The sequence below is a fragment of the Eupeodes corollae genome, chromosome 3 (genome assembly GCF_945859685.1).
Source record: "Eupeodes corollae chromosome 3, idEupCoro1.1, whole genome shotgun sequence".
Lineage (NCBI taxonomy): Eukaryota > Metazoa > Arthropoda > Insecta > Diptera > Syrphidae > Eupeodes > Eupeodes corollae.
The window spans coordinates 65,012,590-65,040,333 of NC_079149.1; the positions used below are offsets into that span (position 1 = coordinate 65,012,590).

The window sequence follows — 27,744 nt, forward strand, 5'->3', positions numbered from 1 at the left end:
TGATAATATGTATGAATTCAATTAATATTAATTTGTTACCACACACACTGATCCAGTGATTACGACTAAGAATAAATTGACGTCATTAAAATTTAGTCTAAATAAATCAGAAAAAAAAAATGTAAACGAAAAATATTGTTGGCACCGTACATTTTAAATAAAACTACTGTAAAACAAACTTGAAAGCTTTTCTTAGCTACTATACAAATTAAATGGACATTTATTTTTATCCACGCCTTTTTATATACCTGCCGCAGATCAATGGAGTCCTACTTCCCAAGAAGAGAAGAATTATAGGGAAAAATTCAAAGTTCATACTTTCTGGAAATAATTTTACGAAATTTTTCATTAAACACTCGTTATGTTTCGGAAAAATCAACATAATCAAGTCTACACCTTTTTCCATTGCTTGTGGATATATGTTATTCCAAGCCTACAAAAAAGGGGCAGCTCTATTCAGCCCTATCATGAATTCCATCGTAATGGGAAATGTTTACGAACGAATCCCGAAAAACTGTATCATGAAATCCGTTCGTAATGCAAAATTGTATTTGATTTTCCACTACGAACGGATTTCATGATACAATTTTTCGGAATTCGTAAAAATATCCGAATACGATGGAATTTATGATAGGGCTGTATACGCCTAAACGAAAAAGGGGAGTATATTTTAATTGAACGTAATTATTGAGTTTTTTGCGGTTTATCCGAACTTTTATTGTATCATTTCAATCACACCTATTACCGATGTCGTAAACGACAGCAAAATATACGACACGACACAATCTGATTCCATAAGTCGTTTTCAAGTTTTGTCACTCGTTTTGTTGTCGTGTGTGAACGATAAATGTTTTGAATGCTTTCATTCAGCATTCTGTAAGACGAAAAGAAACGACGACAATGAAAAACAAACGACAATATCTGTAGTTTGAAAATTTGCTCACGACTAAGAAATGGAAGTTCGCAAAACTGTAAGTTTCCTAGTTAAATAATTTATTTTATGGAATTTATTAGTTGTTTATTTGCGATAAATAAAAACGAAATAGTTGTTCACATTTTCAGATGAAATTAGCAAACCAGAATCAGTTCCAGGCCACCGTCGAGATGATGGAGAGCAACGAACAGTTGGCTAGGGGATTTTTGGAGGGAATCAACAAAACTGACATAAAAAGAGAATGGAATTCCATAGCTGAATAGGAAGGTCCTCCAGTTAGAGATGGAGATGGTTGGCAAAAGGTTTGAATCGTTTATTTCATTAAGTTCATTCATTAAGACTCAAAGTTCAAAACGAGGAAGAAAATAATAAACAATTAAAAAGAAATGAAAGCGACTTGAGGAGGTCCAAACCAATTGCAAATTTTATTTCCGCTGAAAGATGCTGTAGCAAATTTGCTTAAGTACAAACAGTGGTTAAACCCAAACGGAAATTAAACCGCATTTGTTAAACATTGAACAATGATTTTTTATTTAGACTTTAATTTCATTTTGACAGATGTTTGTTACTTTTGCATCGTTTAAAAATCTGATACAAATTCGTCGCGTCGTAGTGGAATGGGATATTTTGGACGGGACTATCGTTAAAACCCTCACCCGAGGCATGTTAAAGCAAATAACTGGTTTGTGTGAATTTCGCTGTAATCAATTAAGCCTTGCGTAAGAAAAATACAACACAAACTCAAAATTTTTACGTTTGAAATTGTTTGCCCTTTTGTTTTATTTGATAAGTTTATGTTATGTGCAATGGGACACTGCTGCCTGTTCTGAAAGCAAAACGTCTTGGATACACATTTTTGACATCAGGGCACCATCCCCTATTGTTTATATATCCATTTGAGTGGTTATCTCCTCGACAACAAAATCGAAAAAATTACCACTTTCGAACGCCCACCCCGCCCCCGGCTGAAAAAAAACTTGCCAGACGGTTGAATTTGGCATATTGTTGCGTATATCTACATATACATGTATATATAAATTGGTTATCATTCCACTCCCAAAATTTGCTGCCGGCTCTTAGACTATATCGTCACTGACTTTTCTGAAACTTTTTTTTTTTAATTATCATTGAATGCCATGACGGAAAGATGTTGTTTTCTAGATTACTTGTGATGAGTATGAACGCAAAACATCTATATGTACCTTTAGCCGGGAGACGACAATCAAATAAGAGCCCAGTTATAAGAACTCAGTTCGCTTTTGTTCTTCATCTCATCCACACTGCTTGATAGCAAAATTACGCATAATATTAAAATAGTTGTAAATCATAATTGATATATAGTTTATAAGTATAATTAATAAATGAACATTTAAAACCACAATGGCATAATAGTCTTTCCTGAACTCAAATTTAAATATCTCCTTTTTTGCCAAAAACATTTTTCATTTTTAAGGACCTAAGAAATGCATGTTTGAGTTTTTTTTTTAATCTTTTTAAACTTTTACAAAGAAATTTTATTTCAATTTTTCAGTCTAATGACTCGTATTTTTTTATTTTATTTTATTATTAAACCTCAATTTTAAACATTCTGAACATGCTTTTGTTTTGAGAATATCGTAAACTAATACAACTTTTAGATATCTAATTCAAACTAATACCAAGTTACTTCAATTTGGACTCTGCTGACTTGAGCATGAGACACTCAAAAACTACAGTTATTTACAAATGAACATTTTTCGATGGAAGAATCCATCTTTGGTATCACCCTGTGTCTGTTCTTTTCAACAATATTTTCAAAGGATATTCTTAGTTGCGCTGCGCATAGAAACATTAGTTACTGTGACACATAGTGACAAAGAATGTCCTTAGTCTTAACCTTCTATTCTCGTGATTCAAAACAGTTCATAAAATATACTTAAATATTGTAAATTTGTTTATAGCTTAAACGTTTATTTGATTATTTTCTTCTTATTTCAATATTAATAGATTTTATAGTCAAATAGTTTCAATGTGATGATATGATTGAGAGTCATTCGTCATGAAGAAAACATCATCAGTAGTTCGTTGTGATAAAACTTTTTTATATATATCCACCCTAGAACTTAAAAGCTCTTTGAATGTCCTGATTTTTCCAGTTTATTGAATTTTCATAGAATATGATTCAGTGTTTTTTTTTGCGATTTAAATTACAGTTGTGTAAAGAAATGCTATTTAAATTCGTTCAAGCTATGAACTAATAGTGCAAATAAAACTTCATGGCTATCAATAATATAACCAATTTTATACTTAGTAAATCGTTTAGTTGAATGAGAAACATAAAATCATCTAACACAAAAATAAAAAAATAAATCAACATTAAGAGGTACGTACCTATTTGTACATATTAAATTAAAATTTACTATTTCACAAAACTATTGGTAATATTTATAATTTACGCTATTCAAAAAATCATCATTTTCGTTATTCCAATTTTTCTGTGTTTTTTTTTAAGAAAAACATTTTGAATGTTTTTAATGTATTCATTTGTTTTGAGCTTAAATTTAAATGCCGAGCCGAACATTTAAAAAAGCTGAACAATTAGGTATAACAATTGAAGGGGAACAACGATTAACAGAATGAAAATAATACCTGAAAATAATAATCGTCATTAACATAGTTCCAGAGTTAATAGGAATTAGAGCTTTTTTAACTCACAGTGATTAAAATATGCAAGAAGAAAATTATTTATGGAATAAATGGTGTGTGCTTTGTTTTGTTGTTTGTTCAGGACTTTGTTTTTTTTTTTCCTTTTCACAAAAGATCGACCCAATTTATTTTTATAGTGCTTTAGATTATTAAGCTATTGAGTTAGGTAGACCTAGGTATGTTTTATCTTCATTTCATAATTCTTTTTTAATTTTCATAAGAATAAAATTAAATTGATGAACTTAAGGATGTCAATTTAAAGGATTTTTTTATTATTTGCTTAGAAAATAAGGATAAGAAAAATGAATGAAAATTTACAATTTTCAAACAAAATAAAAGTGTTGAAATAAGTTAATGTTGGCCAAATACACAAAACCTAGACGATTTAAACTGTTGATCATTATAAAACATGCGCATTAACAAAAATATAACTACATGCATGGGATTTGGAAGGGTTAAAGCGCGTAATTTCTCAATTTAAATATATACTATTTATTGTCTAGGGACCTGATCGAATAGAGGGGGCGGATCCCGAACGCGGCATTCCGGCATAATGCGCAATTTCCTTCTGCGTTCTACAATGATAAACAAAACACAATATAGAACACATCGGCATTTGTCGTGGAATCGAATAAGCAAATACTTTTAAAAAAATGATTCTGATAACGAGATGGACAAAATATCATTTAAAAGAACTACGTTTCGGCTATATAGTGCTTTATTTTGATGAACCGTTGCGTTGGATATTTTTATAAATAGGGGTAGTTTTATACAACTTTAAAAATTGTGTGGCAGAGCAAACATTGACCTCATTTGATATTATGCATAATGTAGAAACGTAGTTAAATTTGGTTTATTTTTCTATAGCAAGAACAAATTACCTTTTTCTTAAAATATAGCTGTCCTGAATACGAATTTCATCTTAAAGTTTTTCTATTAAAAAATCTTTTTAAAATATGCAACTTTAAACATTTTATAAACACCCAAAGAAGAATTTTTAAAGCTCATGATATCATTAAACAATTAATTGTATAATACAAACCTAACCTAATCTAATAATAACTTCCTCCATTATATCATTGAACGCTCTTCTCAGTTTCAACCGTACCAGTGAAGCATATTCTGTTAGTGTGTCCAACTCTGAAGCCATGTACTCGCAAAGGAGGACGGTTGGGGTCTTCGGGGTTTTAGAAGAGGTACGCATACTTTGCAATGCCTCTACAGCCATTGCATTGATATTTGAGCCCTGGCTTTGGCTGGTGTCACTATCAAAAGGCGTAAAGACGTCAGTATTAGGCCTGTTTGGTTGTTGAACAGGCACTTCCTGCTCGAGAGTCGTTAAAAACGACGCGTCGTCAATAGCAGAGTTCTAAAAAAAAGAAAAGACGTTGATTTTGTTGATTTTTATACCTTATTTTTATTTGACTCCACAAATAACATTGGTTGGAAATATTTTTTTATAAGGTTTGCATTAAATGTTACCCTTAAGTTAGCTCACTTCGCTTTACAATTGTTTGGCGTCATATTTGTGGCGTAGGCGACCTCTTGCCATAACAATTCTTTTGGCAGTTTGTATTCTTGACATCGAACATCCCACAAACTCCGCCTTATCTCAATTTCTTGAATTAGCTTCATCGTATCTTCATGGGTCCACTCCTTCTTTACCCCCTTCGATACGATTTCTTAATTTTTTTTTGCAAGTTTCCAGGCGACCGTGGCCATGTAAATGCCTCAACCGTAATGGTCTGAAAATGTTCATCACTTTCATTTTTAATAAAAGCATCCATATCTGAAAATAAATGTTAACGTTTTTATACATTTTCTTTGAAATGAAAAAAAGCATACCTTAAAATTTACCTTGTAGTTTTCGCCAAATTTGTCTGCAAATGAATAAATTTACAAATGTTCCTCAAACGGCATCTGCAAATTTATTCATTGTCAGAAGTTTGAAGAAACGTCAGAATTTGGCGATCTCTTAATGAATTTTGTTAAATTCATATGTCTTTAAAATGATTGATGAACAATTTTTTCTGCAAATCAATTTGGTGTGTACACGGTTGTCAGCTTGCGTGTACACGATTGCCAGATTTCTACAAATTAACTGGCAGATATTTGTCTGCAAATTAGGAGCTAAACCATTTGTCTGCAAATTAATTTGGTGTGTACACGATTGTCAGCCATTCGAGACAATTTTTTCAGTGACCGATCTGGCAATATTTGCAGATTTGGGAATCGTTTACACTTAGCATTAGTTTCTGAAAATTCTCATTAGTTACGAGTTGACTCCATATGAAGTTTTGAGTGAAACTTGGGTTTAATGCTTTCATAGTTTTGAAAAATATGTTTTGCAGTCAATTGTAAGTGCTGATTGCGAATCCGAACTTTGATTTAAACTATCTTCTTAAATTGCAGAAAAAACCGTTTTTAATAATATTTTTATATATATTTGTTTATTATATAGAGTTTGGTATAATAGAATTGTTTAGGCGAAAAATTCGTTACAATTACAAAACTTGCTTTTAAACTGTTTTTGACTTTTCTGTTTAAAACTTTTTTTGCACAAATGGTTTAGTGGATCTTTCAGATTTTTGTAAGACAGGTGAAATGCAACATTTTGTGTAGATTTTTCGAAAATTTTATAAAGTAAGGGATTTTAGATTTCAAAAACCATCATGAATATTATCGAAAAAAAAACTAATTCATGAATTTAAATAGTCTCAAAAAGCATTTTATATGTATGTATGTATGTATGTACATAAGTATTTATTCGAATTTTAAAAATTAATGTCTCAAAAACTTATCTCAAAACTGAACTCTGAAACGAATTTAAGTCTCTTTCTAATTTTTATATGATATTTGTGTTACAGATATGGCACCTCTTTGAAAGAGAATCCTTAAAAATTTTGTAAACTTAAAGAAAAAATCAGATGGCATTCGAGTTAACTTCACTTACAAGAACCTTTCATTAGATAAAACTCTTGATATCTGTAACGCTTTCGCAACAAATTTCCGACAATCATTTGTTAATAGCTCTGAAGAAGTTGATGGAGTATATTTTCATAATCTTCACTCCTCTTCGCAAACTAGCTGTAATCACATCCCTGTGCTACAGAGTACGGTCCTTGATCTTTTATCTGCGTTGAATGAAGACTGCTGCCCTGATAGTATTACAAAAGTGTACGAATGCTTTTGCTTTATAGTTGAACCTCTTACGTTCTTATCCAAACTTTCTCTTAAAACAGGCAAATTTCCCAGTATACCGAAGGAGTCATTTCTAACACCAATTTTCAAGAAAGGTAGCATGGCGGATATAACAAACTACAGGCCCATTGCAAAGCTTTCTTGCATTCCTAAAGTGAAAGTGTAGCATATTTTTTAAATACAAATTTTATTTTCGAACAGCAACATGGTTTTGTGAAAAAAAAGATCAACCGATACTAATCTCCTCTCATTCTCAAACATATGTTCAAACGCTTTAGAACAAGGTTATGAAGTTGACTGGGTATGCACCGACTTCTCTAAAGCTTTTGACCAACTAAGCCATGGAATTTTATTATTTAAACTCAAAGCTCTTGGTTTTCCACCATTTTTCTTAGATTGGATCAAATCATACCTTAAAAACAGATCCTATGAGGCAAACTATAGAAATTCTCTTTCAGAACCTTTTGTTGCTCAATCTGGTGTTCCCCAGGGAAGTCATCTTGACCCTTTTCTGTTCATCCCGCCTATTAACTACGTATCGTCATATCAAATCAAATTTTTAAGATTATAAATTCCACCCATGATCGTATCCTTTTACAAGCATTGCGACATTGATAGTTTCACATTTTGGTGTGGAAAAAATAGCCTTGCCCTCACCCCTTTAAAATGCCAGACGATAACGTTTACTGAAAAACGAATCGGTAGTGTATTTGATTGTTGTATATCACAACAAAAACTGTGTCGCGTCTCCACATTTAAAGATTTAGGTGTTTATTTCAGTTCCAACTTAGAGTTTGCACATCACTTTAATTTTATTGTCAAAGGATTTCAATGATCCCTATATTATTCTTTCTTTGTACAATTGCCATGTTCGTCCTCATCTTGAATATGCTTCGCAGGTATGGACTCCCTAACACGAAATTCATAAAAACGTATTGAATCAATTCAACATAATTTCATTCGCTTGGCCCTAAACGGTCTTCCTTGGGATGATCCTTATGATCCGATTCCCTATGGGCATCGTATTCAACTTCTTCAATTGCAATCTCTCCATCAAAGGCGTGTTAATAATGATTTAATATTTCTTCATCAACTCAACTCATTAACCGTATTTGCTATCTTGTGTTCATTTGAATAACCGGAGCGGAATTCATTGCCTGCGTACTTTTGACTTTAGGCCGCGTTTCCATTTGCAAGAAAACTTCTGCAATAAATGTCCGATAGTCTGTCCGACAGTAAATTGCAAGTGAAAACTACCAAGCAATTTCTATCGCGACAGTACTTTCATAACTTCTTGCGAGTATTTGCAAGTGCAATTAATTGCTAGTTTAAACACATTTGTATCGACTCGCGACATTTCTTGCAGCTTATCGAAACAGTTTCGTATATCTCGCGCAAGTAGCTGGTTGACGTCTTTGCTTTACACATACAAAATGAGTAAAATAAAAGGTCGTGAATGGCCTCGCGAAGAAGTTATGCGTTTAATTGAATTTTACGAGTGTAATCCATGTTTGTGGAATAACCGGGATTCTCCAAAATAGCTCACAGTTTAGAGTATTTTCAATAACATTAACTCTACATGAAATAAAAACGTTGTTTTATTATTTATCAATGTTTGACACAAAAATAAATTAGAATTTATTACTTGTAAAGCCTAGTACATACTTCCTCGTGAAGTGATCGTTCGCCAGTGGAGAAAGTGAACTTTTGACATTGCTCACTGGTACACACTTGTGAGTACACGTTGTGAACATGAACAAACCAAATGTCAAAGCTTCACCAACAGTTCCCGTACATTTTGCACGTGAATTGCCCGTGAACGAAAACTCTCCACTTTGTTCTCCACTCAGCTTCACGAGCAAGTTCACGGGTGAACCAAAAAGTGAAATTTGTATGGGTTCACGAGATGGGTCACAAGTATGTACTAGGCTTAATTGTCCCCGACAACGTTTTATTTATGTTGATATATTGTTTAGAATATAATAATAAAAATCTCTGTTCAAATGTCGTTTTTTTTTAATTAAGAACAATTATTTAAAGAATTTTTGTTTTTGTTAAAAACGCTTTTAAGGAAACAAATTTTAAAAGAACAAATAAGTTAGAAAGTCAGAAAGAAAGAAAATTGCTCTCATTTAAGAATAAAAATGAGTTTAAGCCAGTAATTTTAAAAGTAATTAGATGCCAGAATGGGTTGTACGAGCATGCTCTTCAATGTAGTTTAATTTAAAAAAAACATTAGTTAATAAACATTTTTTTTCGAAAATTGTAAGGCCGGTTTTGTTTCTAATATATATACACTTATTATTAGAAATAATTCTGGTAATTTAAATATATACAACGAAACCTTAAACTTCGTTCCAAGATATTGTCAAATTTTTAACATATCACAATTTTAAGTAAACAACCAGATTTCTTGCGACATTAATTGCTCTTCTGGTGTAAATACATCTGCAATAAATTGCGACAGTATGTTGCGCGAGCTTCTTGCGAGACATTTATTGCAGAAGAAATTGCAAGAATTCACATGACAATGTAAACGCGACTGCAAGAAACTTCTGCAAGACTTCCGCGAGTTGACTTGCAAGTGGAAACGCGGCCTAATACATATTGACTTCCATAGAACTAACTATGGAAAGAATGAAGCTTTAAGTCGTACATAATTTAAACTGTTCATCGGTAGATTTAAATTTAAATAAGGTGGGATTAAAATCATTGTTTAAGGCCCAACTATAATAGGCATAAGCTAGCATATGCGCGCATAAGTAAACGTGCGAATACAAAGAATCTCAATACGAATGAACATAATGGAGTCTAGCTCCGTTTCGTTCAATTTTTCTCAGCTTCGTTAACTTAAGCACAAGTAAAATCTGACATGTAGACACGTGAGCAAAATTGCATTATGGCTATCAGCGTAATTTCACAAACTTAAGTGAATTTTCTTTGGGTTTTTGACATAAGCTTATGTTTGCTTATGCCTATTATAGTTGGGCCTTTAGAATCAGTACAGTGCTCCACTATCGTTAACGTCTTTATTTTATATGTTCTTTAATAATTTATTTTAAATGTTAATTATGTTTTTTATTTTGTGGGTGTGTTAGGCTTTAACTGTATTACTTTCTTACTAACAACTAACACATGCAATTATGATGATGAGTAGAGTGACGCTAACTTTCTGAAAATTATGAATTGTAAAAAAACATTACGTGATAGAATGATTTTGAAGTCGGATTTAACTGAGCAGCCTCCAACAACATAAGTTGTATGACTAAGATTTAAAGTTTCATCAATTTTTATTGGCTTTTCTTAATTTTTTGAGTCAGGGAGTTAAGAATTACACTTTTTTTTTAATTGCAATATTACGTCAAGTAACATTTTTGTTATTTCATATCGGAAAATGTTAGAAATTTAAGGGCAGACGACGTTTTTATTTTTGATTATTAAAATTTTTTAACGATTAAAACACATTTCCTTACAGGTAAAAACATAATGCATTCGGTCGGGATTCATTCTGCATTGGCCATTAAAAGGCAACGCAAGCGTAGAGATGAGCAAAAACGAGCACGAGGAAGGCGTTATAGCACTCAAAGTTCTGACAGTGGAGATACCCTTCATTCTCCTAATGGATCTGTTAAAAGAAGGCACAATCATTATAAGACATCTGGTAAAGCTGGTACAGAAATGTTGGAGACCCAAGTAAGATATCAATTTTTCTTAATTTATGTGTACTAAATATGGTTTTTTACAACTACTTTTAAAAAATCAAGTCAGATATATAAAAGCATTATAAATATGTTAAAGAGGGTATTATTAGCATAGCAACTTTTTCTCTTACATCAGAAGAACAAAGAAGTTGTTTTTGAAAAATCAGTGATTAAGCTCAAGAAATTAAGCTTAGCATTGCATTGGTACGAAATTATTTCAAGAAATTCGGATAGTTCATTCATATGTAGCAATCAACTACGAAAAACTAAATTTACATCATCTGAAAGATATTTTTATCACATTTCATACCAACAGTATTATGGTAGCGGGTGTTTTTTTAGGCATGTGGTTTTTAATCCTTTTCTTAAAATTTGTCTTTTTGACATCTGTCAATTGATTCTTCCGTGGCGAAAATATTCGGCGCATTATTGCTGACATATGGCCCCAAGAAGTAATATATTGTCGAAAATTTGATATCTTGGGCCTCTCGGTTGTAATTATTCGAGCCAGCCGCGACTCTCACTTGCCCGAAATCATTTTTAAAACATAATATCTTTATAATAAAGCGGAATTCTTGACCATTAACACTAATTCATTGCGTCACATTAAGTGCAGAGCAATTTTGGTTATTCTGCATTATTGATTATTGCATAAAATAAGGCAAGTGGGTCATTGTATAGGTAGGCATAAGAACATACAATTATTTTCGTTTTATTTCTTCTTGAACCATCTGTATAAAAAAATCCCCTTTATGTTCGGGAAGTTATGTGCTTTTGTAGAAAAATCAGACTTAATCATCTTAAAATTCCCACTAACGACTTTCCAAAAACTTCATAATTTACATTGGGCAGGTTCAGGCAACATAAGGGACTTCATTTGCAATGAACTTCATTCTTTGAACGTAAATTTTGATCAAGGCAACTAGTTAGTTTTTCAAGTGTGTGCGAAGTATTGAAATTCATTTTCAATACTTCGCAAACCTTTACTTTAAGTTCATAGTACAAAAATTACCAACATTGTCTATACAACACTCCTCAGGCAAGCTAAAAGTCCATCAGAAAATAAATAAATCATAGAGTGTCAAAGGCAACACTGACATAAACCATACCAGAGAAACTCATCGAAAGAATTAGATTTATGTATATAGTCTGCGTATTCAGTAAATAAATATTATACCTTTTATAAATTAAAAGTTTTGAGTTCATCTTGACAAGAGTAATAAAGTTCAGCTTTCAGTTGAATGAAAAAACATGATCAACTGTCATTTTGACAGGAGTAGACTTGACTTGATAGTTAGGGAGATTTTTCTTGACAAACTTTCCAGTCAACTTTCCATTAAAGTTGCCTAAATTGGAAATCAATATTTTGGCAGCTAGAAACTTGCCTTGCTTTCAAGTCCTTTATGATGTCTGAACCTGCCATTTAGAAATATGTGCTCCATTTCCTTTTGCAGGATTGTTGCTTATTTTAAAAAGTCATTTAGGTGTTTATTTATTTATTACTACTCATAGCCTGGAAACGTACTTTTCCCGAATGAATTCATAAAATTTATTGTAACCAAGGCCTAATGATTTAAAACTCCCAACCATTCCTGTTCGCGAACCGAAAAACGTTTACTGACAGAAATCTTCACAGTTGTGATGAAGCTTTTAACACCTTTTTATTTTCTCTGATCGTTAAAATAGAAGGAATCACAAAGATTAGATGCACACCTTAAAATTGCTTGTCTTCTAGGTCAGGTTTTCTAGTTCTTTTTACCTCCCTTTATGTTTTACATATATGTACAAATCTTCATAATTTAAGTAAGAATAAAAGCTATAAGGCCTTTGGCTACTATTATCAGCTGCTGCATTTCTGGTTAGGTCTTGGTGTCTAACCAAGTCGATTTTAGTTTTTGAAAAATTTTAGATGAGAAGAAATTTAAAAAATAATTTTCAAAAATGTGTGTTGAAGCGGAGTGTATACAATATGCCGTACATTTTTAACCTTATTATCGAAGTACGTATTTAAGATGAAACAAATTTTGTTTTTATTTTACTATACTGAAATTCGCTTTTTTAAATTCTTTTCAAAAAGCTTTTCGAATATTTCTTTATTTAAAAATTTATTTATTATATATTTTATTATAATGTACACAATTCTTCATGGCTTCAACATTTGGAACATCATCCGGAGGAGTGTGCGATGAGATCTTCGCTGAGTTGAACCACTGAACTCAGCTAGTCAACGAGTCCACTCGAATATCGAACGTGGTAGGTCGAGCAGAAAACACTCTTGACTTGATTCTTACCTCTGACCCTGGTAATTACACTATTGGTGTTCTATCTCCTCTTGGCACATCTTACCATTGTCACATATAAGCAAATTTCTCGTGTAAAAACTCTCCAGTTAAAGAAAAAGCTTCTAAGAAAACCGTTTGGCAATACAAGAAAGCCAACAACAATTGTCTCAATAATTATTTTAGAATCTTTAACTGTTCACTATCCTTCCTCGATAGTGACGTTGACGCCAACTCTGATATGATCACAAGTTTGATTCTTCTGGGAATGAGAACTTTTATCCCTAATAGGGTTAAAAGCATCAGACCTAAAGAAAACGCATGGTTCGATGCGAGCTGTAAAGAGGTTATTTGGATCAAGAAGAAAAGGTTTCGTTGTTTTAAAGCCAATCCAATTGAGGAAAATCGGAAAAGTTCAAGCAAGCCAGAAAGGACTACAACGCCCATATTCAACGGACCAAATTTTTACATGACCAAAAATACTGCAAAAAATACTGCAATGTCCCAAAGGCAGTACAAATTTTTGGTAGTACTCTGAGCTTTTCATATTCGTTTTCAGAATCACATCCCTCTTCTTTGGATATGGAACTGCAACGAAAAAATATAATAAGCTCGTTAAATTCCGATTTAAACAGCATTGTACAATGGGGATTAAAAAAACCGTGTGGAATTTAATGTTTTTAAAACCCAATTCTGTATTGTATCGTTAAAGTTATGGATGGGTCTTGGATCAATGAGACTGAACACCTCGATATTCTCGGTATGTCTGTCACCAACCACCTCTTGTGGAACGATCACATACGCGATAATGCGCAAGCTGTTTGGGTTTCCTCAGGCCGTGCAAAAAATATTTCACCCCTTCTGATCTGGCTATTATCGACAAGACTTATATACGTCTAAAGCTTGTGTATAACTCTCATCTCTGGGGTGGTGCTCCTGCAACTTACTTAAGCCTCTTGGATAGTATTGAACGTAGAGCATTTAAATTGATAGATGATTATATCATCATAAGTTCATTTATTTCGCTTGAACATCGTCGTAAGGTCTCTTGACTGACCCTTTTTTACCGATATTTTAACGGCTTATGCTTAAAATAGCCAAGTGCATTCGTCCCCTTAAACAGTTCAACCGTAATACTCGCACTTCTAGGAATGCTCATCAATATACCCTCGAGCCCAACTTCGGTCGTACTGTCTAGTACAAAGATTCGTTCTTTAGCCATACTACGCGAATGTGCCAAACTTTTTCTTTCCCAGCCATTGCAATATTCAGGAATTCAAAATGCTCACACTGTGTCTACATAATAAGGGTAGTGATATCCCATTGAGTGTGCTCTTATTATAAAAAAAAATGTATCTCTAGATTTTTATTTTTACGGCAAATCAAGCCATGCTTTGTATACGTAAATCTTTAATCACACCATTTTGTACTTTAAACATCCAGAGATTAACTGTTCAGTATAACCCAAAGAATTAAAATATTTTGTTTGTTTTAATTATTAATTCATATTTTAGTAATTTGAAAAATAACTGATTTTCAAACCAGGTTGTTACCAGTATTGGGATGCTTCATATTGGTGTTGTATTCGTGGTGTTTGGAATATTTTTACTTGGAGCCGGAATAATTCCCGACGACGCAACTTCTTGGAATGTATTTGGTAAGAAATTTAAGTGAAATAATATATGCCCTTAAAGATCCTAACACTAGTTTATTTTGTTAAATTTAAATCATTTGCACTCTTAACCTACAAATGTACTTTTGCACATATGTTTTTTTTTAACTTCAGGTCCAACAAACGCTTGGTGGAATGAGGTTACATGTACTGGACTCTTTTCTTTGGGATTGGGTATATTTCTTCTTGTTCTTAATTGCGTGATTAGTCGTAAGGAAGAGGAAGATCTTGAAGATTATGTTCAGAGGCAACTGACTAGATCTCGTTCTGGTCATCGTTTGGAGCGAGATGTTGAAACAGGAGTTTTAACAACACGTCACACTAGAAAAGCCGTTGCACTGCAACAAAATTCTACCCGAAATATACATGATATATCAAGCAATACGATAATTGGTGAATCTTGTGACAACGATATGCCCGTTGATACAGGTGAGATAGATATTTTCTTAAAATCATCACTTTCATTATTTAAACCTCACTAGGTACCCGGTTATATGAAGTTTAGGCTGAAGAAGTTAAAAAGTGGCCCACGGTTGTAGGTATCTTGAAAAGTATTATTGTGTTTTCGTTAATTTAAGTGTTTTAGTGCGCTTTTACTTTCACTTTACATAGTACATGGGTCATTATGGAACTCGCCAGTTTGGAACCTTAGTGCAGTATGCATTTTGTCCTTACATTTCGAATTCCATAATCGACACTATAATTTCAATTTTTTTCTATTGTGTCAGTAATTTCTGTTTTATTGGTCAACCTTATAGGTTTTGGAATAATTATTAATTATTAAACTTTTCCCAATAACAATATTTCTTTACTTATTGTAGTACGTACGGAATTTCATTTATCAACATACTTATGGGTGATTATACAAAAGTTGGCTAACTTTTAAGGATATTTTGTTTACGATAGTTATTAAATCAAACTTCTTCAAATTTGGATGTATATGACAGCTTATCTTACTAATATATTGTTCCCAATCGGGCCAGTAACTTTTTTGAGTACATTGTAAGATATTTAAAAAATTCCTAATTTGACAGCCAGGGAACTGACGAGTATACACAGTTTTGAAAGCATTATAATGAAATTTAATTTTTTTTGTAATTTTGAATATCAACAAACAACACTTTAACGAATCAAAGTCTAATATGAATAAATACAAATAAACTTTAAAAATAAAAAAACACTCACCATATAATTGACGTGTGGACTGGCTTAGCACGTGTATAGACAAAAAACATAACCCGAACTCTGGTACAGTTATGGCGGCCGTCAAATTGTGTAATCCGAAACTAACTTCATTACATTACTTACTTACTTACTTAAGGTGGCGCTACAGTCCTGTATGAACTAGGACCTCAACCAACAAACTTCTCCATCTAGATCGGTCCCTAGCTAGATGTCTCCAGTTTCGTGCTCCAAGTTGGGTGAGGTCACCTTCCACTTGTGCGCGCAACCTGATCCGCGGTCTTCCTCTACTGCGCTGTCCTGTGGGTGCGGAGCCTAGGTGGACGAAGTACTTGACTACCGCAAAGTAACGTCTGTCGATGGTGACGTTTTGCCCTCATTAACTGTTAAACCCATTTTTGACGGTTTTGCTGAGCTCTGCACTATTCTTTCAAGCACGATGTTAAAAAAATCACATGACAGCGCATCACCTTGTCTAAAACCTTTTTTGAAATCGAAAGGTTCTGTTAAGTTGTTTCCAACCTTAATGGAGTAGCGTGAATTCTCCATGGTCATCCGTCTGAGTAAGGAGAGGTGCCTTAGTGGATACACCTCTCCCCCCTCCCTCGTTGAATTTCAAAAAGAATTAAAAAAAAAAACAAGTGAATAAGTAACGACTAACGAGTGAAAAACACTGAACTATAAATAAGAACCAAATATGTTGCGTAAATGAACTAAATCAAGGAATTCGAAGTTTGATGAAAGAAAAATGCAAATTTAATAATCATCTGTTTTATTTTTGTCGTTCATTTTAAGAGTATAGTGTATATGATATCTATCAATTTTTTGTAATGTTCCTGGTTCTAAGTTCCGAATTTTCGAGAGTTAGTTTTTCACACTTTCACAGTTATCTTTTCGATGCAATTTGTCAATTTGGTGGTTGAATGGACATTTCAAACTACGTTTTGAAGTCTACCGCTACGTCTGCTACATTTGACTACGTTAACTACATTTAACTACATTAACTACCTCATTTAGGTAGTAGACGTAACAATTGTAGTAAATCAAAAAAAATCGCATACCTGCCATCTCTGGTTGGAACCCAATCTCTAGTTGAGGTACTAGGCACCTCATGTTCACATGGGGTGGTGAGAGTAGGAGTTGATAGAGAGGTGGGTTTTGAGAAAAAACTGTGGACGCTTGTGTCCTTTTGAATGCACATGTCTACCATTTGAACATCAAATTCTTTACATTACCAACACTAAAATTCAAAGTGGGATTTGATGTTGAGTCGACGATGGTTAGGTTAGGTTAGGTTATAGTGGCTGTCCAAGATGGAAACGGACACACTTAGGCCAGTTTAATGGCCCATTGTGATACCACATGAATCTTGAGGCTTCCTCCTAAGCTCAATGCAACCAGTTAGAGTCCCTTACGAAACGTGAGAGGCTGATTATCCCGATATGTTTTAGATCGTTTAGATCGTTAAAGAAGAATTCTCCTAGGTAATTCTTGCGTTTTCGAGCTAGAGCAGGGCATGTGCAGAGAAGATGAAGAACAGTTTCTTCCTCTTCCTCGTCCATACAGCTTCTGCAAAAGTCATTTGAGAATACGCCTAGTCTCGTGGCGTGCTTTCCTATTAGACAGTGTCCGGCTATGACACCTATTATCGAGCTTATATGCGATCTGCTTAGAGAGAGCAAGCACCTTGAACGTTTTAAATCCAGTGTTGGCCAGATGTTTTTTGTGGCTTGACACGTGGTGATGTTGGTGCCTGCCCTCCTCGCAGCGTCTTGCATTAGTAGCAGTTTACAAGTAGCGATTGGTATGCCAGTACTTGCCAAACGTGGTAGGATGGGCTGTACTGTACCGTTCCGGGCGAGTTCATCTGCCTTACAGTTACCTGAAATGTCTCTATGGCCCGGCACCCAGCAAAGGTGAATATTAAACTGTTGCGCCATCTCCATTAGAGATGCTCGATAGTTATGGACTGTTATAGAGTTTGTAGAGACAGATTCCAGAGATTTGATAGCGGCCTGGCTGTCGGAGAAAATACGGATATCAGATGTTGATATCACGTTTTCTTTTAGCCAAGACAAGACTTCCTTAATCGCCAAAAGTTCCGCCTGGAACACGCTACAATGATTGGGAAGGCGGAATGAGAGTATTAATTTCAGTCGTTCAGAGTACACACCACCGCCAACCCCTTCTTTGGTTTTCGAGCCATCTGTGTAAAAATGGATTGACTCATCCTCCAAGAACGCCCTATCCTCCCAAAAAGATCTGGTAGGTATAGAAATCTGGAAATTCCTGTCGAATTGTAGTTGTAGGATGGTGTAGTCTGTGTGGTTTGGAATTGATTGGAAGTACCTTAGAATTACGGAGTGGCCAATGTTGTTGTTAGTCCAATGCGACGAAGCATTGAGGCGAATAGCCGAGCTTGCAGATATTTGTTTGCTAAATATGTCAAGAGGTGTAAGGTAGTGCTGCACACGGGGTCGTACGAAGCCATCCGCTTATACATAGGCAGGCTGAACGTTGGACTTTATTTAACTTATCCCTGTTTATACCTTTCTCTAAAGCAGTCCACCATACTGCCACATCGTACATTAAAATCGGTCTGATTACCGATGTGTATAGCCAATGCGTGATTCTGGGCTGTAAACCCCATTTATTACCAATAGATTTTTTGCAAGAAAAGAGAGCTACAGTAGCTTTTTTGACTCTTTCCTGTACGTTGTGTTTCCAATTTAGTTTTTTGTCTAAGACAAGACCTAGGTATTTAGCCTCGTCTGAGAATTTTAATTGGATTCCTTTAATATAAGGAGGGTTGACAAATGGAATTTTGTATCTCCTCGAAAATAAGACCAGATCGGTTTTGTGTGGGTTAACACCCAGTCCACACCGATCAGCCCAAAGTATTAGTCTGTCTAAGGCATTTTGTAAGAGTTCTTTTAGGATATTAAGATGCTTTCCTGAAACTGCTATAGCAACGTCGTCCGCATAAGCTATCACTCTGAAACCCTCCGCATCCAGACTAGTTAGGATTTCATTCACCACTAGGTTCCAGAGGTGAGGGGATAGAACACCACCTTGCGGTGTCCCTCTACTAACGAATCGTCTGCAAGAAGAGTTGCCCAGTTTTGAGTTAATTATTCTGCTAGTAAGCATTAAATGAATTAACTCCCGAAGCGAACTCTCTACATTTAGAGATGTCAGTGCAGATGTGATTGCAGATGTGTCCACGTTGTTAAAAGCACCTTCGATGTCAAGGAAAGCAACCAAAGTGAAATCTTTGTGATGGAGGGAATATTCGATGGTGCGTACTAAAGTGTGTAACGCTGTTTCCACCGATTTACCTTTACAGTAGGCATGTTGAGACGAAGACAGATGTCTTGTATCGATACGTGCCCTTAAATGGATATCAATCAATCTTTCCAGGGTCTTAAGAAGGAATGATGATAGACTTATAGGTCGTAGATCTTTAGGATTGACTTGGGAGCATTTACCTGTTTTAGGTATAAAAACAACTTTAACTTCTCTCCATGCCGAGGGAACATGGACCAGGTAAAGACAGCTGGTAAAAATTGCCTCAAGGATTGGTGCAATTATATCAGAAGCCTTTTGTAATTCGACTGGTATTATACCATCTGGTCCTGCAGCTTTAAATGGTTTAAAGCTGTTGAGAGCATTGTAGCTTATCCTTTGTGATTAGACCTTGTGGATATGTTGAATTTGAACTTGAACTGTTGCAAGTTTCGGTAAGAGAACTACCAGGAAAGTGAGTGTCCAATAGTAAGTTCAGCGATTCATTACTTGAATTTGTCCAGGAGCCGTCTGTATTTTTCAAGCAGCTTGGCATAGCTGGATTAGTTGAAAGAATTTTCCGTAACCTAGAGGCTTCAGAAGTTTCTTCTATCATGCCACAGAAGGATCGACAAGAAGATTTCCTTAGTGCCTTCTTGTAGATTCTTAGGGATTCTTTGTAGGAGTCCCAATGAGAGGCTAGTCTTGCAGCTTTGGCCCGGCTGAAAAGTTTCCTGCATTCCTTCCTGAGCGAGTCAAGCTCTGAGGCCCACCATTGTGGTTTCCTCTTTCCTCTTATGTGTATAAGTGGACAAGCAATTTCTAGCGATCTGTTCATAGCTGAGGTAAGGTCATTGACTTTGTTGTCAAATGGTCAATGGACTCGGGTTATCATCCACATTTATATTGAACTGGATATATCTATGATCAGAGAACGAGTGTTCTTTGGATACTTTCCAGTCCAAGATCATATGGTGTATACTATCTGAGACAAGAGTTATGTCTAAGACTTCTTGTCGAGTTTTAGTTATGAAGGTTGGTTCATTACCAACATTACTTACTAAGAGGTTAGTACCAAGAATATAATCAAAAAGAGACTCACCTCTGTCGTTGATATTCGTACTGCACCATACAGTATGATGAGCGTTAGCATCGCTCCCAATAATTAGGCGGATCCTTTGCCTTTCCGCTTCAGCGACGACTTTCTCCAGGGTTTTTCCAGGGAGAAGGCCAAGGTGGTCATTGTAACAATTATGTCAATTGTTAATGAAATAAAACACTAATAATTTAATTATAAAATACAAATTTATTATCTTAAGTTATCCTATCTTAACAGAGTTCGAGAATAGAATGAATTTAATCCAGACATGAGCAAGAAAGTAGTTTCTTCTTTCTGGTGTAGGAATACATTATGTTTGCGTTCTTAATCTTAACATTATGCTTGCATTCTTAATCTTAACTATTTAACATTAAGGTATGTGTACATTAGCTAGCTTATTACAGTCATGCCCAAGATACGCCGATACCAGCCAGAAACTTCCTTTGGTTGTTTCCAGCCTAGCTACGGTGGTATCTCTGTCACTGAAACGATGGAGTAAAAATACATTAATGCTACGTTTCACTAGTATGTAAGATTTAGGTTCACCTTTATCTGTCACACAAAGTGTGTAGTATCTAGGAGTCCTGTGTCCTCGAACAACGGATCCTACAATCCATGGCTCTTGGATCAGGACAATGTCTTCCCCGTTACTCGCCAGACGGAGAAGAAGTGAGGCCTTTATGGAGTGTTGGAGATTAATCTGTACTAACTGCAGCATTTTGGCTACAATTAGGCAGATCAACCTCCACCACGGTTTTGTTCTGATCCTCTGAGTCTGAGTGGACGATATTTTGCACGAATATCAAATTTAAAAAACACACAAAGAATTGGCGAGTGAAACTAAACACAAAATTTCTTATTTTTATTTGTGTTTCAATATAAGATCCATGCGTTTACATTGGAATACTTTTTGTACAAATAAAAACCATTTTATAAACGAACTAAAAATAATTATACTGGTAGAAACAAACATATATGACGAAGAAAAAAGATTTTATCAACTAAGAGGGTTCAAACAGGAGGTGTTAAATCGAAATCAAAATAGAGGTTGAGGTATTATGATGTTTATAAAAAGTAACTTATCTCAAAAAATTGTACATAGAATAATAACATCTTGCGAAAATATTCAAATACAGTATTTAGAAGATAACATAACTACATTCGTTATTGGAATTTATAGACCACCAGGTTTTAGAAATGCGACATCTTCTCAGACATAAAAAAATAATCCACAAATGCAATATAAAAACGTCAAACAACATCAAAAGCACAGTGGAAAGTTTAATATTTTCATATGCAACTAATGTCACTGAGATTGAAAAAATTCCAGATACACTTGGAGAAAATAAGGCACCAGGACTTGATGGAATCAGAGCAATAGATATAAAAAGCTATAAGGATGTCTTTGCTCCTTTTTATGCAAATTAATTAATTTGAGTATAAATCAATTAAAAATTCCATCTACCTTAAAAAGAGCAGTTGTAAGGCCGATTTACAAAGGAGGAGCAAAAAACCAACTAAATAAATATAGGCCTATATCAATTCTTCCAGTTATTGAAAAATGTTTGGAAGGTGTGATTGCCAAAAGGATGCAAGGTTTTGTTCACAAACATGAATTGATTCATAGAAGCCAGTACGGTTTTCAGAAGGGTACAAATACAGGAAAGCTACTTGGTGAGTTTGCGAATTGTGTCAACGAAAGTTTAGATTAGAGACATCACGTATTAGTAATCTTCATGGACTTCAATAAGGCGTTTGACACGTCAAATCACTCAAATCTTATTGAAGCTCTAAGAAGAATTGGAATTTGTGGCTCTATGGCTGATTGGCTGACAGCATATCGGCAAAAAAGAACATTTTGTTTTATAATAAAAGATGCTGTGAGTGAGAAAAAAGTGATGAGATATGGAGTTCCGCAGGGATCCAAACTGGGTCCAATTTTGTTTGTCTCATACACTAACGAATTGATACGACTCTTCAAACAGAGTATTCCCTTCGCTTTTGCTGATGATACGGCTATTGTCGTTCGCCATAGTTGTCTTGATACGGCAACAAAGATAATTCAACAAGAATTTAACATGGCAGTTAGATGATGTCTCGACAACGGCTTGGTAATAAATGCATCAAAAACAACAATTATGCATATCAGAAGTCCACAGTTTAAACGGACAAATGAAAAAATGTATTTACAGAACGATGAATACCCTAAAACGCAAAAAGAATACATCGAGTTAATAAACAACTACAAGTATTTGGGAGTAGTTATAGACAGTCACTTTTTATGGGATAAACACATAGACAAATTGAGGATGGACCTAAAGAAAGCGATGTTTGCACTATCTCATCTAAAATACCACACTAACCACGATGTTTTAAAACAAGTGTATTACTCGTTGATGGAATCTAGGATACGATATGTGGGGTAATGCAGCTAAAACCCATCTTATCAAAATTCAAAAAATACAAAATGCAGCTTTAATAAAGAAATTAACAACAACTATCGACAAACTTATGACACACTTTTTAAGCCACTACAAGCTGAAGGTATTTTTAAGATGACAACCATAATAGAATACTTTGATGACATAACCCATTCAAACAACCAATTCAACACCAACTCAACACCAGAAGATGTGAACAAGGAATGTTGCAGATACCAAGAAACTACAACAACTAGGGAAGACTTAAACTTCAACACACCGTACCAAGTATAATCAACGGACTACCAAGAGAAATTGTCATGATTCAAAACTTTAAAAAAAACGAAAAAAAGAACTAAAAAACATTTCATTAATTGTACAAATTTAAATTGTATACATATTTTGTTATAACCGATACTTTTTTTAATTGGAACTTTGAAATTGCACTTTATATAAAATCGTTAACTTTGCTTACTTTCATTTTAATATAATTGATAAATATTCTTCTGCAGACAAGCTTCGGATTCGCAGATACTATTGTAAAAACTATATTAAGATAAATAAAAAACATACAAAAAAGTTAACAATAAAGTAGATAACACTGCATTATGAAAGTTGTAGTACATATTTAACTATATACATCGCAGATTGTATTAAATTGATAAGTTTTATCAAACCAATGATAATGTTTAATAGACAGTCGCTCAATTGTTGGTTTCCGGGGTTGTGACATGCCAAAGGACTGACGTTTAAAGAACTAATTGTGGTTTTTTAATAACATGTATTCAAAATGAAGAATTGAAATTGGGTGACGAAATAAAGGTATTTCCAATGGCTTAAAATAAATTGTAATATCAATAAAATATAATAAGACTTTTTGTATATTGGTTGATGACATCGAGTTACCCAACTTTTGTATAATCACCCTTATGTAATCTACAATTTTGATTTGTTTGTACGTGTACCTAACAGTCCAAAGGCTAATGTAAAATCAATAAGCTCATCAGCTTAAAGACTTTAATTTGGCTTAACCGATAGATCTATATTAAAAGGGAAAATGTATATGAAATGTTAACCTAATATTATTAGTCGCATGTGGAATATTTGTGTTCAATGTTTAAATTAAAAATACCAAGTCCAAACAGATGAACCCGGTTTATCATATGCAACCCTAATAATTATACTAAAGTAAGAAACATCTCTAAGATTTGCATTTTATTGATAAAACAATTTTAACTCGAGCCCAAAGAAATGTTTTACGGGCATTTTGTATCCTCGTTTTATTAAAATTTCCAATATCGCAACTCAATGTTTTCGTTTTTATTAAAAATCCTTAGTTAACTTTTCTGTCCCTATATGTAATATATAATATATAATATATAATATATAATATATAATATATAATATATAATATATAATATAACTATCGACGGAGCGACATTAAAATCCTTAAACTCATTAAGTGTGTATGCGTTCCCGAAAAAAAGTTTTATTTTTTATATATTATAAAAACAAATTTAAGAAATCAATGAATAATTATGTGATTGTAGACAGGAAGATATCCCATTATAAATGAAATACACTACATATTTCAGCCAAATGGCATCCACTATTATGGTTGCAGCACTATATAATTTTCAATATTTCCATGACTGTATTTCCTTAAAAACTCCATCTTTAAAGTCTTAAATCGACTATATAGTAAAAGAGCATTGGCATAGACCTTACTAATCCCTCATTGCCCCAAAGAAAAAAGTTTTAGGGTGTTACATAAAAATATATGGAGTCCAAATGTGATCACCTGTTGGAGAAATGGCACGGTCAGTAAATTAAAAATGTCAATGGTTTGGTAGTTCCATTTTTAAAATTGTGGTAGTTTTACTTGTCAAAAGATCAGAGCTTCAATAGTGAAAGGTTCAAAATCAAACTTTTTACGAAAATACAGATTAAGAATCCCTGTTTAGTTTTTAATGTGCAACGTATTTATTCTAAATTAAGTCTTGAATAATCTTAAAAAATAAAGAAGTTTGTTACTGTGGTTAAAAATGGAACACAATTATTCAGGATTGTTTCCCAACTTTGGAAAATGTGAACCGAATATAATATTTTTTAGAGAAAATATTCTATTTCTAGAATTCAAAGTGTGAAGCTGAGTACAGACAGTTTCCAGATCTTAGAGAATTGTCAGATGGTCGATGGATAATTAATGGCTGCGTTCAATCTCAGATATCCGGATACCTTTTTGCTAGTATTTTACGTGTAAAATAACAGCTGATCAAGAATAGCTGAGAAGTCAAGAAAAGAATCCAAAGGTAACCAAGAATTTTTGGGGTATGTAGGTATCTGATAGAACAGCTGATTCAACACATGGTTAAATTTCAAGAAACTTGAAAATTGTGTTCAGCTTTTTGTATTTGTTGGTAAGCAAAAAGATACAAAATGTTACTTGAATTTCTCTTTGAGAATGTTCTGTACAAAACAGACAATTAAGAAGCTACTTGCCTCCGAATTTTAGAAGGTCATTATGATCTAACAACTTCTGCTTATTCGGAAATAAGATCGAAATTCTTCCAAACTATATCTAGGTATTGTGACTTCATAATAAATAGTCCTCGTTTCTGATAGTTTTCTGTTAAACGTAAATCGTTTAAAACCGGAGATTTCCCAAGTAAATTTTTAATCGTATAGAATTCTAATTGAGCTAAGAGGAAATTTAACAGATTAAGGTTATCTCTTATTTATTAAATTGTTACGCACCTATTAATGCATCATCGTCCGACGAATCAGTTGAATTATCAACAAAATGTTTTATCTTAAAACAATTTTTTATTCAAAGATTAAATGTTTCTCTGCTTTTTGTGAACACCTGGAAGTTGTTTTTATTTTTTGACAGCTATCTAAATAACACTATCAAACTTGTGCAACAAGGCATCTAAAAATGCACCTATCCAAGATGCCCTATAAAACACGAGATTGAACGCAGCCAACGTTTTTCTAGAGGGCATAAGGAAGAATCTGCTCTCGAACGATGTCTTATTTGACACACTTTTTGTAAAGGTTTTTTTCTTACGCTTACTGACATAAAGAGAGAGAGAAAGGATGAGATGGAAAATCATAATCTCTCAAATTTATATTATTTTATTTTTATTTTTGTACAGTGCACATACTTGTATATAACGTTGTTGTTTATTAGTGTTCAAAAAAAAAAAGGACAAAACAAACAGATCTAAAGGTATATATGCAATTTCTTATTTGGTATATATGCAATTGTCAATAATGTGACAGTTCCGGATTGACTAGCTTTGTAGTGTAATTTTTCATTCACAAAGCTAGTTGAATTTTGACTAACGTAGTCACTAGCTTTATGAATGCGCCCAATATAATTAAAGGACAACTGCTTATTTAAATCACATTTCTAGTATATGTATGTCATGTTACAGAAACAGTTCTAGAGACGGAAAAAAACACACTGTGACACCGTGCTATAGGTTCACACATGTGATGTATATCCTTTTCTCACACCGTGTATTTCTCGTATTTTCTTGCACACAAACAAACATTGCACTAAAAAATGCAATTTCGATAATATGTATAACAGTTATATAAGTAAAAGTCCCAGAGCAGTTGAAACAGACTATTTAAAATATCATTGAAATACCTATTTGATGTTCCCAAGCCTATCACTTTGGATTCAGGAGGTTATTCTTAGAGGTATAGAACCTTGAGGCGCCAGTTATAGCTATCATTGGTTTTCATCATTGAAACCAAACATTGGAAGGTCGTTTATAGTTATCCTTAAAAATGTCTGTCATTGAAAAAAATTTCCTGATTGAGATCAACTGACAAAAATCAGTCATTAGATTTGGGTGAAATCGGAACCCAAATCAGTGGAACTATTCGTTTCACTATTGAACATAAAAGTATCAGTTGTTCAGGAAAATGAATTTCCTTCCGGAAAACAGAAAAACATATTTTTAGAGAAAAATAAATGCGCAGCTACACTTTTTTTCCCAAAAAAATCTTTGTGTGATTTCCGATCGATCCGTATATAATTTTCATTTCTAATCCGATCGATCGGAAATAACACAAAGAATAAAAAGTGTAATTGCACATTTATTTTTCTCTTAAAAATGTATGTCATCGAGCCATAAACTCTCCAGTACTAAAAACTATTTGTTTAATTACTCTGGCAATACCGCGCCACAAGAATAGCTAAAACAAAGAAAAATGAAAAAAGGCTCGAGAATTTTCCTCGCCATGTACCTAACCTAAGTTTTAATGAGAAAAAGGTACAGTCGGATGGCGGCAGTTTAAAAATTAAGATATTCATACCTATGTAAGTTATTTTTTATAATTTCCCTTTTTTCATTAATTTCAAAATTGTAAATTTTAGAAAATAAAAACAAATTGAATTATTTTGGACAAACACGGTTTTTGTTTTGGAAGAAATTTGGTTAATTTTGCACCAGAGTCTGCGCGCCGACATATTTTTATTTTATAGTTGGTGCTAATTAAAATTGCGAAGACTCCAATTATGTTAACCGACATGGAACACAGCTGTGCTTCAACGAAGTGTGATTTGCCCGATGACGATGAGATGGTTTTGTGTGAAACATGCCGAAGGTGGTGGCATTACAAGTGTGCGGATTTTAACCCTACTTTATTTGACACTGATACTCCATGGTTTTGTCGTAGAGATGATTGCGATGAAAATGGAAGTCAAAGTAAGGAAGAGAATACACACACTGCAGGTGCCGCGGCAAGTAATACTCAAAATGATGTTTTAGCTGCTGTGGATGGATTGATTGAGGCGGCTAGGGTGGCCCAAACGATCGTTGACATGAGAGACCAGGAAATCGCTTCTCTGAAAGCAGAAATGGACACGCTGAAAGCGCAGTTGGTTGCAACATCATCAGTTGCAAGGCAAGAAGCGAGTTCTGTTCACTCTGCAGATTTGAAAAAGCTTGCTAGTGAGAGGCTCGAAGCGATTCGACAAATTGATTGCAGACACAAGCAAATGGTAGGTCCTGCTGCTGCACACTCAACTCCTCTATCGGGGCAGAAAGATTGCAATGTTAAATTGCAAGATGCGTCAAAAGACAGTTCGTGCCATCAGTCAGATATGGCAACTTTATTGACGATCTTGAATCGCAGTCAAGTCCAGGAGTTGCCCTCTTTTTCGGGGCAGGATAGTAAAGAATGGCCGTATTTTGAATCGGTATTCATATCAACAACAGTTGAAGGCAACTACAGTGCCAAAGAAAATGTTGCTCGTCTAAGAAAGGC

The 27,744-nt window shown here is 34.0% G+C and overlaps 1 protein-coding gene across 5 annotated transcripts in view; it reads left to right on the forward strand.

Annotated features, from left to right (window-relative positions):
* Window positions 1–2,787: 2,787 nt before the first annotated feature.
* The window catches only part of LOC129949390 (uncharacterized), a 37,167-nt gene continuing 12,210 nt past the window's right edge, over window positions 2,788–27,744 (forward strand). Inside the window, exons 1-6 of one of the 5 annotated variants that reach the window (XR_008782034.1) lie at window positions 2,788–3,296; window positions 10,296–10,513; window positions 14,346–14,457; window positions 14,587–14,901; window positions 14,955–15,011; window positions 25,617–25,690. Coding sequence is in view for 3 of the 5 variants with exons in the window: in XM_056060823.1 (XP_055916798.1) it covers window positions 10,307–10,513; window positions 14,346–14,457; window positions 14,587–14,901; window positions 14,955–14,977 (657 nt within the window). In the remaining 2 variants the exon portion in view is untranslated. The remainder of the gene's footprint in view (window positions 3,297–10,295; window positions 10,514–14,345; window positions 14,458–14,586; window positions 14,902–14,954; window positions 15,012–25,616; window positions 25,691–27,744) is intronic. The other 4 variants (XR_008782033.1, XM_056060823.1, XM_056060824.1 and 1 more) reach the window with 4 other exon arrangements.